This window comes from Zootoca vivipara, chromosome 12 (assembly GCF_965207765.1).
Source record: "Zootoca vivipara chromosome 12, rZooViv2.hap1.1, whole genome shotgun sequence".
Classification (NCBI taxonomy): Eukaryota; Metazoa; Chordata; class Lepidosauria; order Squamata; family Lacertidae; genus Zootoca; species Zootoca vivipara.
The window spans coordinates 18,512,553-18,525,876 of NC_142595.1; the positions used below are offsets into that span (position 1 = coordinate 18,512,553).

General features: G+C 46.0%; 1 protein-coding gene across 1 annotated transcript in view; it reads right to left on the reverse strand.

Moving 5' to 3' along the window:
* ITGA3 (integrin subunit alpha 3) overlaps positions 1-13,324 on the reverse strand; it is a 94,757-nt gene that overhangs the window by 38,990 nt on the left and 42,443 nt on the right. The window contains exons 2-6 of the mRNA XM_060281422.2: positions 9,612-9,739; positions 7,274-7,356; positions 2,622-2,871; positions 853-942; positions 47-254 (exon numbers count right to left, since the gene is read on the reverse strand). Coding sequence (XP_060137405.2) covers positions 47-254; positions 853-942; positions 2,622-2,871; positions 7,274-7,356; positions 9,612-9,739 — 759 coding nt within the window. The remainder of the gene's footprint in view (positions 1-46; positions 255-852; positions 943-2,621; positions 2,872-7,273; positions 7,357-9,611; positions 9,740-13,324) is intronic.

Genomic DNA, 13,324 nt, shown 5'->3' on the forward strand with positions numbered 1-13,324 from the left:
CTGCTGGGCAAACGAGACATTGCTTTTCGCCGGCTACTAGACTCACCCATCGTTGTTGAGGTCAGCCAGAGCAATGGAACTGCCAAAATAGGAGCCCACTTGCTCCCCGAAGATAATCAGTTTCCCCTGAAGGGTCGTGCCGCTGTCCTCTGCCATCAGGAAGACGGCTCCCGTGTGGTTAAACCGAGGGGCCCCACTGACTAAGGTGGTCTCGTGTTTGCGCAGAACATCAGTACTTGCTTCGACTGTGTAGCCTATAGATACGAGCGGAAGTGCATGAGTTCCTTCTTATCCTGACCACCCCCTCCCCCAAAGCAAAATTCTCACTCACTGTCTTCTAGTCCTGTACAGTCGTACCTTGGAAGTTGAACGGAATCCGTTCCGGAAGTCCGTTTGACTTCCAAAACGTTTGGAAACCAAAGCACAGCTTCTGATTGCCTTGTAGGTTAAACTGTACCATACTTAATTAAAAAAAATAAGACATCCCCTGAAAATAAGCCACCGTGTTTTTTTTTGAGGAAAAATAAATATAAGACGGTGTCTTATTTTTGGAGAAACACGGTACTTCCGGGTTAGCGGAGTCTGTAACCCAAGGTGTTTGTAACCCAAGGTACCACTGTAGTTTAAACTCTTTCAATAAAATGATGATATTTTGTTAATATTTTTATTTAGTCATTGAGTTATTCGAGACTAGTGCTGAGAGCACCGGTTCAAATTAGGCCCTGCGTTAAGAAATCTTAGCTAGGTTGGGGCGTGTGTGATCCTATCCCCATGTTTCTATGCGAGTGAGGAAAGAAGGGAGATGTAGGCAGGCAAAAAGGGCAGTGGAAAAGCCATATCGGTTGCGGTTACCCAAATAGCTGTAGCTGTATTTTTGATCTGGATACGAGTAATCTTGCTGGTCCCAGTCCCGGTCCTCTCGACGGATCATGTAATCGGTTCCTATGCCAGAAAGAGGAAAGTTGCGACATTTTAACTCAACGCAGACAAAGAGACCTACCGCTCCCTTCTGTCCGGGGTCTTGCCCATCTATCGTGCCCCTTGCTTTTCCAGAGAGAGAGAGAGAGAGATTCTGGGTTCGAAGCCTGCCTGGAAGCTATTCCCTGTGCTTCAGAACCCAAACGTCCAGGGCCTCTAAGCACAGAAGAAAAGGAGAGCACATGTCCTTCCCCCCCAACTGGGCTCTGCGCGGCCGCTTTTATTTCATCATTTATTTTACCAGGTAAGGCTGCACTCCTGACCGCGTCCACCCAGAAGTAAATCCCACTGAATTTAATGGGGCTTATTTAACACCGGTCATTGACCACAAGGAAGAGATGCGATTGGACGGGGCTTATTTAGGGATGGGCGATTCTGTCCATTTCAGTTTGTCTGCTTCTCTCTCTCTTTTTAAAAATCTCTAGTTCAGAGTTTCCCAAACCTGGGTCTCCAGCCATTTTAATTTTATTTTTTGGACTACAACTCCCATCGCCCCTAGCTAGCAGGACCAGTGGTCAGGGATTATGGGAACTGTAGTTCAAAAACCAGTCTAGTTCAGTGTTCACCAACTGGGGCCAATATGGCCCCCAGCCCCCCCCCCAAGGATATTCCTTGGAGGTTTCTAAGCAGAGGTTGGATGGCCATCTGTCATGGGTGCTTTAGCTGAGTTTTCTATGTTACAGGGGGTTGCGCTAGATACCCTTTGAGTCCCTTCCAGCTCCATGATTCTATCTTTTTTCTGCTTCAACAATATTTCGTTATGTTCCTATCATTATGTTATGCAATTGTATTTTGTATAAATTATAAAAAAATTATAAATAAAACATGTTCTATTTACGAACAAACCATTTAAATGGCTACCATTCTACCGGTACAAGGATTCTTGTTGGGAGGGCAGGCTTTTGTTGGGGGGGGGGCAGAACCTCAGATTTTGTTGGGGGGGCAGAACCTCAGATTGGTATTGTTTGTATTGATTTTTACTTATTTGGGGGGCAGCTGCCCCCCTTGGCCATGCCCATGGGGGGGGGGGCTACAGGAAGAAAACAAGGTCGGAAGGGGACCACAGTCAGAAAAATGTTCTGCATCAGATTAGAATTTATATATTTTAAAAAGTCATTATGAAAATTTTCTCTTTATAGGTACACATTTTCTTATGCAATCTTACCTAATGCAGACGTTCTCGCAAAGCATTTTCCCCTAATATATTATCTTCACTGGATGTTTTCTCCTCGAAAAATAATCAAATTAAGACTGAGAGGAAGTTTATATCTTTATATAACCGTGCCTCGGCTCCCAAACGCCTTGGGAGTCAGACGTTCCAGCTCCCAAACGATCGAAACCCGGAAGTGAGTGTTCCGGTTTTCGAACGGAAGCTGAACGTCTGACGGGGCTTCCGATTGGCTGCAGGGGCTTCCGGCAGCCAATCGGAAGCCACGCTTTGGAAGTCGAAAATTTCGGAAGTCGAACGGGCTCCCGGAATGAATTCTGTTTCGGCTTCCGAGGTACGGCTGCATACGGCCTGTGAATTAATGTGCTTTTGGCAATTTCCCACCCGCTTGGTTTCATCTCTGGCTGAATTAACCCAATAAGCCACACATTTGCATGGCGACACAGGAAGGAGAGGCTTAGGAAGTGTCACAAACCTTGCCAGTTGAAAGCACCGGGGGCTCCGAAATAAATGCTGTTGGCGGTGAAGCCGCCGCTGATGCCCATCTGGCACATGCCCGTCATGTCTGAGTCGCTGTGGGTGTTGCACATCTCGTTGTGGAAATGCTGCCACTCGTCTTGCTCCTGAAGCTGCAAGTTGTTTCCGTGGACGTAGCATTTCCCAACCATGCGCCTCTGGTCTTCGTTGCCAGCCCACAAGACTCGGGTGTACCGGTGGGCACAAGCCTAGCAAAGCCAAGCAGACAAGACTTTAGTCTGCGCCGAAACGGGGGTGGGGGGGTGAGGCTCTGCCCTTTCCTTGAAGGCACGCTTTCTGCCTTTCTAAGTCCATAACATAGCTGTCAGGGTTGTTGCGCCTACTCTTGAGTAACGGCCCTCCACATGCTTGTCTTTCAGAAGTTTTTATTAGTGCACATTATTTACAGTGAAGTGAGCTGCACATTATTAGTGTACATTATTACTGCACATTATTATTTATTAGTGCACATTATTTACAGTGAAGTTTCATGTCTCATCAGTCCGAATCAGAATCCAGCACTGCCCCCTTTCGTGATCTGGACCAACATAAGAGTCGCGGGACTGCGAACCTCCTCCCCTTTCTCCTCCTCCTTAATTCCGGCGTCGGGGGGGGGGGGAAAGGTCTGCGGCCCGTCTGAGTCCCATCCTCTCTTTCCTCCTCCCTCTCTTCCTGCATGAGGAGCAGTGGCTCTTGGATGTTGCCAGAGCTCTGGCACTCCCTCTCCGTCTCCTGACCTTCCCCTTCCGACCCTTCGCTTTCATTACTGCTGGGAGATGGGCTGCTCCTGATGAGGGGGGGGGCTGTTCCCCATAAGCCCTCCCCCTTACAATAGCCTTCAACATTCTCCTGATGACAATTGGGACGTGTTTGTGTGGGTGCCGTGCGAATCAGCTGGCTCACGCAAGATCACAGCACTGCTGCAAGCTCTAGCTCATCCCCAGGACATTCTGGGATCAAATCAGAAGCCCAGATGGCTTCTGTAATTCCGGAAATGTCCCAGGGTATGCCATACCCATGATTCCAGGTACTTTGGGGATATGTATGCGCGGTCCGTACATACTCAGCTTTAGCACTGAAAGCCTTTCCGTAGCCTAAGGTTCCCTAAGGTTCCCAAACATTTTCGGCTCAGCGTCCCCTTAGTTCCCTAAATTAATTCCCAGTGGCCCCTACCCTATAAAGAGCATCATTCAGAACAGCGGTTTACACGACTCACTAAAGAAGATAACGACACAACAAAATTCAAAGCACGAGCGATTACTGTATTTTTTCATCTATAAGATACCCCCTATTTTGGGGGACTCAGATTTAAGAAAATGGGCAGGAGAGATTATCCGTGTATAAGACGCCCCCTAAATTTTGACAAATTTTTTTAGGGGGTAAAACTAGTATTGTACACGGAAAAATATGGCAATTGCACATTTATTCAGAATTCAATTAAAACTATTTAGTTGTCAGGGGCTGGGCTGAAGAGGAATGGTGGGAACTGCCCCCCCCCTTCCTGCACCTTCCTGAGAAGAGGAGGACAGTATAGATTTAGAGCAGTGGTTTGCAGAAGGGCATAGTTCAGAGGCTGCAGAGAGGAGGAGCTTGGAAAAATTGGAAGAGGAACAGCAGGAAGAAGAAAAGGCACCAGGGGAGAGACAGCTGACAGACTCAATGTCCTTGGAGAGTATTCCTGACCCCACTTCTCCCAGGACCAGCAGGGCATTGAGGGTATTAGAAGAGAAAGCTCAGAGGCAGAAAACACAGATCAACTAATGCAAGGGTGACACAGATTAGCTGAGATGGAGGGGGTGGGACTTTACTTGGAGCAACAGCATTATCTAAGAGAGACTGCATTCCTTCATCTCTCTCTGTGAATACTGAATAAACCACTTGGTAAGAACTCCTCTTGTTGTAGTAGTTGTTGTTGCTTCTTGGCATCCCGCCGTGGGAAGGGATAGGATTCCCTGAAGCCTTGGCATTAGTTTAATTAATTCAACAAATGAATGAACTTGATTCAGTGATACCAGCTTTTCAAAGCCTGATAGTAATTCGCAGCTCCAGAGCCTACTACCTTCCAAGGGAGTCCGACCATCGAACGGCTCTGGCCAGCACTTCCAACTCCCATCCTGAGCTGGCTGTGATTATTCAGTAGCGAGGGATACGCACTCTGCGCATGCTTACAGGTTCTCTCTTCTCTCATTGTACGTTACCAGGCTGACCGCTGGTATTACAAACAGGCTAATTCTGACTGAACCCTGTGCTGAAATTAAGCTCTTAGCTAGATACTTTCTAATTCCATGATGCTGTCAAGAGCGCTCCGTACATGCTCAGAGAAACTTTAATCTTCCTTGCATTGAGTACTCTGGACTTGTGATTGGCAAGGAAAACAAATTCCTGGCCTAACCCAGGATAAAATTAGCTGCAATGGAGACAGTGGATGACAAAACTAGTAACGTATCCAATAAGCCAGGGAAGGGAATGGAACAGAAGCAGCAAGCTTCTCAAGAAACTTAAACCCACCTGAAAAGGAATCACCACTGGCATTTTCTTATAAAGCAAAAATTAACTGGCATCTGCATTCTGATCTCCAAGGTGCCTGACCGTCTGGCTGCCACTGCCCAAAGCTATTTCTTGAATTTCAGCAAATGCCAGTGGAGACTGGTGGGGGTTTTATGTTTGTTTTTAAACCATTTAAAGGTGCTGATGTGGCAGAGGATCAAAATAGCTACCGGGAGAGATTCAAGGATGCGAAGGGCTTTGGGGTAGAAGTCGGGAGGATGTTATCTAAGATGTACCAGGAAACCGAGGGCCAGTTTGTAGCAGGTTTTTGAAGGTCTTATGGATTTACATAGCGGCAGCTTTTTCCTGCTTGCAATATTTGGGAAGGAGCAGGAAAGAAAAGTAGGATTCTTAGTAGGTCCAACCCACTGGTTCCCAAACTCCCCCACTCAGACCACTTGAAAATTACAGAGGGTCTTGGTGGACCACTTATTGATTTCCCCACCTCTTGTGGAATTTGAGTTGCTGTATTATTTTTAGTTGCGTTATAGTTGCATCTTTTATTTCATGTATACTGTGCAGCATTGTATATACAGTGGAACCTCGGTTTATGAACACCTCGGTTTACGAATTTTCGGTTTACGAACGCAGCGGATCCATCTGGAACGGATTAATTCACTTTCCATTGGGAAAGTTCGCTTCAGTTTATGAACGCTTCAGTTTATGAACAGACTTCCGGAACCAATTACACCCATGCTTCGGGTTAAGTACGCTTCAGGTTGAGTACTCCGCAGACCCGTCTGGAACAGATTAATCCACTTTCCATTACTTTCAATGGGAAAGTTCGCTTCAGTTTATGAACGCTTCAGTTTAAGTACTCCTCGGACCGTCTGGAACAGAATAATCCACTTTCCATTACTTTCAACGGGAAAGTTCGCTTCAGTTTATGAACGCTTCAGTTTATGAACAGACTTCTGGAACCAATTGTGTTCATAAACCGAGGTACCACTGTATGTTGTATACCGCAATACAATGAAATACAATGCAATATTTTTTAATGCAATTTAAAATCAATATGAAGAATATTCCATGCAGTAGATGTGCCATCTCCTGTCCTCAACCACAACCACATGTGCAGACATGTCATGGCCCTCTGTCATGGATGCTTTAGCCTATGATTCTATCATAGGAGCCAACTCTGAAAACAGTGTTGAATCCACCCTTAGAGCTATAATGCCCATGACAACCAATGCAATGGAGCAAATATGGGCGAAAAATGAATGCCAGTAGGGGTCATTCTTCATTTTAACAGGGGAGAGAAAAGGAACTGGATTTGGCGGGGCATTTTTGGGTGACAGCCTCAGGCCAAGTGTAACATGCAGTTTTGCCATAAGCTTCTGACCCACCTTGGACTGGGCATGCCACCCTAACAGCATTTTAACAGATGAATGGCATTTTGCACATCACCTAGGAAGACAGGCAAACTAATACCAGTGTACTGGAAGAAGCAAAGGTCACCAGTGTCAAAGCAATAGTTCTTCAACACCAACTTCGTTGGATTGGTCATGTTATGCGAATGCCTGGTTATCGTCTTCCAAAGCAACTACTCTATTCCGAACTTAAAAACGGAAAGTGTAATGCTGGTGGTCAACAAAAGAGGTTTAAAGACCGTCTCAAGGCAAACTTTAAAAAATGTAGTATAAACACCAACAACTGAGAAACACTGGCCTGCAAGCGCTCCAGTTAGAGAACAGCCTTTACCAAAGGTCTCATGGGTTTTGAAGATGCTCAAACTCAGGACAAAAGGGAGAAATGTTGTAAGAGGAAGGCACGCTTGGCAAGCCCTCACCATGATCAACTCCCGCCCAGAAACTTATGTCCCCACTGTGGAAGGACGTGTGGATCCAAAATTGGCCTCCACAATCACGGACTCCCTTTTTAAACTGTACTTGGCTATGAGTGATCGAAGAAGAAGAAGAAGAAGAAGAAGAAGAAGAAGAAGAAGAAGAAGAAGAAGAAGAAGAAGAAGAAGAAGAAGAAGAAGCTCAACAACATCCAGGCAGCACTGGGTTCCCCATCCCTGCCATGGAAATGCTCCATGCCCCATAAATACAAACTACTCACCATCACTCTCCCAGAAGACGCTCTCTGGCTTGCTATCGTCACCCCCAACCACATGTCTTCAACAATATTATTCTGGGGGTCGCCTGCGGGGAGAACAGAGGGGCAAAAGGAAGAGGGAGAAATGCTGTTAGGACATGATCCACCTTCCCACCATGTTCCAAACACCCCTGCCATGCAACCCTATGCATGCCTACTCAGAAGTAAGTCCCGTTGAGTGGAATAGAACTTCCTCCCCCATAAATGTGCAAAGGATTGTTGCCTGGTCCTTTAAGGCACAGGTGGGGAATCTGTGGCCACCCAGGTGATGCAGGGATTCCAACCTCCCTAGCCAACATGGAAACTGTGGTTCAACACCTGAAGGGCTACAAGTTATTTAGACCTAGGCTACACACACACACAAACACACACAACGATGCAGTTTTCATAGCTGCAGAAAGACAGATACTATTGTATAGTTTAATTATGGATTAATTTAATAGTTATAAACCCCTTGGAAGTTGTTCTGGAATATAAGCAGTATATAAGAGGAGAGAAGGAAGGAAGGAAGATAAAAATCACATAAGAATGGATCTTGTTTGAAACCAGTAATCAAAGCTGAAGGTGCTGCAGAGCAAAATCCTGATAATTGATAAGCAACTTCAAGCAAGTTTCATTCGAAAACCCAACAGGAACCAACAGAGGAATAGTTACAGGTAGGTAGCCGTGTTGGTCTGAGTCGAAACAAAATAAAAAAATTCCTTCAGTAGCACCTTAAAGACCAACTAAGTTTTTATTTTGGTATGAGCTTTCGTGTGCATGCACACTTCATTAGCAAGCTTAAAACCATGGAGCCACCTGGAATGAACAAAGACATAGGATTCTTATGGAATGAACAAAGACATAGGATTCTCCCCCCCCCCCGCAAGACAAATTGCAGTCATTAACAGTCGTTAACAGTCATCAACAGGTTTACCAGGTATCTGAAGAAGTGTGCATGCACACGAAAGCTCATACCAAAATAAAAACTTAGTTGGTCTTTAAGGTGCTACTGAAGGAATTTTATTTTTATTTTGTTTCAACAGAGGAATAATCAGGGCTTGCTGTTTATTGCTTCATTTGTAATAATAATAATAATAATAATAATAATATGTTCTGCTGTTTGCTTTCCATTTACCCCCACAACTTCCCTGTGAGGTACCTGAGATGCTTGCTATAAATGGGGAACAGAAGCCTTCCATATGTGGAAAGGCTAAAGCATTTGGGGCTATTTTGTGTAAGAAAAGAAAAAGACTGCAGCTGAAAAATATCTCCATCATCTTCTTCATTTTATCAGATTTATTACTCGTATTTCACCCTAAAATCCCAGTATAGGTTACAATGCCACTATTAATGCAATTTAAAACCAAATAAAAACAGCTGTAAATACAAAAAACAACAATAATACATTAATTAACCATTTCCACAAAAGAAAATTATTTCACCAAAAAATAGTTTTCAGCTGTCAAAGGCCAGGGCAAAGCGATAAAAGGTGGATAATGATGATGTCAGGTGCACCTCTGCAAGGAGAGAGCCCCCCCCCCGTTGGGGGGCTGCCACAGAGAAAAGCCTGTCCTGCACTTTACATTTTGAGAGTTGCATCCCTCCAAACACTATCTAATACGATACAAATTGGCTTCGATTTACCCTTTTGCCTACTACACCAGCCAGAAGCAGTTCCCCACTCATGCTGCAGAGCACCTGAGAGGGATACAGTGGTGCCTCGCAAGACAAATTTAATTCATTCCGCGAGTCAATTCGTTTTGCGAAAAATTCATTTTGCGAATCGCGGTTTCCCATAGGAATGCATTGAAATTTCTGTTTTTGCCCATTGGAACGCATCAATTAAATTTCAATGCATTCCTATGGGAAACCGCGATTCGAAAAATGAATTTTTCGCAAAACGAATTCGTCTTGCGAGTCACCATCAGATCGCAAGATGCATCCGCCTTGCGAAAAATTCGTCTTGCGGGGCATTCGTCTTGCGAGGTACCACTGTATATATATCCAGTTTGTAACGTCCATCTTCGAACCGAGTCTACAAGCTGATCTCATGGCTACAACATCCAGTCTAATTTCTGTACTTTCTCTGTCCTCTTTTTTTTAAAAAAAAAACTGATGGAGAATCAAAAGCTTGCCACAGTTCTGCAACAATTGGGTCGGTCCTTCTCCTAATGAAGGCACTCCACAATTATAGACAGAAGGGTTTGTGCTGAAACATCTCACTCTGCAATCTAACAGATCTCTAGCCCAGCCTCTCCGCCCTTCGTGAAACTTTGCGACCCGCCCTAGCGGGGGCCCTCCTTTGCACATGCCCACGTACTTTTCACCTTGATGTCCACCCTCTCACAGTCATCAGTGGCCGCTGTCAGAGGGCAAGCATACATGGCGCCCATTCGCGTGGCGTTCTCCATCCCTGTAGCCGCGTCTCGAGGAGCTCCAGCAAGCAGCCTGAAGAGAGGGAGAAGAAATAAGAACAATGTTGAATGAGAGGCGGTGGAAGGGGAGCACTTCCTCACAATGAGAAACCACGTCTGCAATGTAATTTGGAAGAGATGGTATGCTTTTCACGGGGGAAAATACTTGTGTGGCGATGTCCCTCGCTCCCCAGGAAATAAGACACAAGACACAGTGAAATGAATTTAAGTGGGCGAAAAGGCCACAACTTTATTGGTTACGGATGTTGAGCGGTATTGGCTTAGGCATTGGAACCTAACCGGCTATATCCGACTGTAACCCGTGTGTTACAGTCTGGGAGAAATTAAGCACCAGAAAGGAGCCCAATGATGTACATCTACTGAGACACCTCCTGTGGCCACCATTGGGGGGTGCCATAAGGCCCTGACCTCCGCGGGCTCAGGACAAAGCTACCGCCCCCGGAACCTCTTTAACGGGATTAAATCTCCAATTTCTGGGCAGACGATGACGTAATCTGCCCCCCTTCTTCTTTTATGCAAATTTCCAATGCCTAACCGCCAAACCAAGTTGTGACGAATTGCTATGAGGTAGGTGAAAAAACCAGTTTGGCTAGCCCAAGTGGAAAAAGACCTACCAGCCCCCCCGGCCAACCGAGGCAACCAACTGAAGTCCATAGCAGCGTCGGCCTAGCCTGCCTAGCCTAAAGGGCGGGTGGGTGGGTGATCCAAAAGGGGGCTGAGAGCCGAGACGAGAAACACCGAGTTCCCGCCTCTGGCTCGTTTAAAAGAGAGGAAACTCCCTTCTCGCGAGGGGGCTGAGCGCTCAGCCCCCATCGCGGGAGTTCGCTCAGGCCACGCCCACAACACCACCTCCGAGAGATGTGGAAGTGGCTTTCACAGAATTGTAGAGTTGGAAGGGTAAAGTTAAGGTCAAGGACCCCTGGACAGGTTGCAGTGCTCATCTTGCTTTCAGGCCGAGGGAGCCTGTTTCTCCACAGACAGCTTTCCGGGTCATGTGGCCAGCATGACTAAACCGCTTCTGGTGCAATGGGACACCGTGACGGAAACCAGATCACACGCCGTTTACCTTCCTGCCGCAGCGGTGTCTATTTATCTACTTGCACTGGCGTGCTTTTGAACTGCTAGGTTGGCAGGAGCTGGGACAGAGCAACGGGAGCTCACTCCGTTGCGGGGATTCGAACCGCCGACCTTTGTGGGTCAACTAGTCCAACCCCCTGCAACACAGGGATTGCAGCTAAAGCATCCCTGTTGCATGGCCGTTCAGCCTCTGCTTTAAAAAACCTGCAAGGAAAGGCAGTCCATGATGCAGAAGTTTGCCTTTTTCCAGAGCGCTGTGGCCAAACTAGGGAGAGTCATAAAATAGCTTCTCCAGACACCTGGTCACCGGGGCTTAGTTTGGGCAACTACTTATCCCAACAAACTCTTGGTGTGTTTTCTTTAATGCTAGGTTTATTTGACCTCAATTCACGTTTTGTGAGAGAGACGAAAGTGCTTTTGGGCACGTGCAGGGTGCCTTTCCCTCATTGCTGATCCATGACTGGTGTTTCCAGGAAAGTGCACCCGGCTCAGAAAGCGGAACTTCCGAGCAAGTTGAAACTCAGCACCTCTTACTTTGGAAATTAAATACCACTTCACACCGGCAACTTGACCTCCAAACTGCCTCCTTTTGGAGCAGCGCGCTTTGCCTGCCCCTTCTTTCCTCCCTGCATTTGTTTTTAAAAAGAACATTTTAATCCCTCCTGATCTTTGGTAAAGCTCCAGGTGGTTCGTAACGGAAGTAAAAAAAATTAACCCTTAATGCAAAATGAAAAACACATCAGCTCTAAAAGCAACCCACATTCCCAGTCAGGCAAAAAACATTCACGGACGGTGAGAAGCAGGAATGGAAATAGAAGTAACTGAGGGGAGGCTGTTGGGGAGAGTCCTGAGGTGCCAGAGGGAGACGTCTTGGAGGGCTGTATTTGGCCCATGGGACGGAGGTTGCCCACCCCAATCTTTTTATATATATATAAAAAGCATGTTATTGAATTTTCCAAGTAAACACATTTAAAACAATAAACAAAACAAACAAACATTCAAAAACAAATAACACACACAGCTATCTTTTTAACAATTCTTCTCAAACTTCTCCTTCTCATTGCTCTGCCGAGCTTGACTTCCCTCCCTCCCCTCATTTGGTTTTCTATTCAGCTCTTATCTCGCAGTTCCTTTATTCCATCCATTTAAAATCAATTCATAGGATTTATTTCAGTCCTGCAAGTGTCTTTAAACTTCTACAGTTCTTTTCCATATAGTCCACAAATTTACTCCAGTCTTTTTCCCCCTGGTTCCGGATCCTGCTAGTCAGTCTCACTAGTTCCGCATAGTCTATCATTTTTGTCTGCCACTCTTCAATCGTCGGTAAATCCTGAGTTTTCCATTTTTGGGCTAATAAAGTCTTAGGCGCAGTTGTCGCATACAAAAATATTATATGGTCCTCCTTTGCAATCTCTTGTCCAATAATTCCTAATAAAAATGCCTCTGGTTTTTTGGGGAAAGTATACTTAAGGATCTTTTTCATCCCACCCCAATCTTTTAACTCATATAGACATGAAACTACAGCGGCATCAGCTAGCCTGTCGAAGTAGCTAGTCCTCTGTGAGGAGAGGTTCTTCCATTCCAGCAAAATATGACTTCTATCCTGGCACAGAGGCAGCTGGGATATGCGTTCCACCGCACTCTAAAAACACAGCTGTATTTTTTCAATGTTGTGGGCAAGGCGCTTCTCGCGCTAGACAGGGGAAAGAAAGCAGCAGCAACAACAGCAAAAAGCACCAAGGGAACATTTCACAGTGGCAGGCAGCAGGGTGGGTGGGAGGGAAACATTAAGCACAAAAGCCATGGATTAATGGAATGTATGTGCATGAACTTGAGAGGGTATGAACTGGTGCATGAGGGCGCACAGGTAAAAGACAGTTTGGATGTAGAATCAGCATTTTAGTGTGCTACGTATGGGCCAAAAATATGTGCTGGTATTTGGGGCTCTGCCTTGTACAGTGGTACCTCGGTTTTCAAATGTCTCTGTTGACAAACATTTCAGTTTTTAAACACTGAAAACCCAGAAGTAAATGCTTCCATTTTTGAACATGCCTCGGAAGTCGAACGGCTTCCGCTGAGGTATCACTGTATTTTTCTCATTTTTTCCCCCTAGTAGATTTGCACCTCGGTTTTTGAACATTTCAAAACTCGAACGGTCTTCTGGAACGGATTACGTTCGAAAACCGAGGTTCCACTCTACCAGGGCCGTCTTAAGTATATCTGGCGCCCTGGCGCCGTGGTGTGACTGATCCCTCCGGCGCCCCCGGCCCCATTTCCCAGCGCGGCGGGCGGGCACAGCTGCGCGGCGCTGCCCTGGCGGCCCTGCGCCACCCAGCCTGGCCATAGGGCCGGCCCTGCACTCTACTGTTTCTTGAGCAAGTTACTAGTCCTTACCAAACTCCCATTGCACCCACTTCATGGCCAGCCACTGGGGTTCTGGTTCCCCTCATTTTCTCATTTTCTCAACCTTAAGTTCAGTCTTCCACATTTCTTAATGAGTTTGCAATTTGTTTTTTAAGTC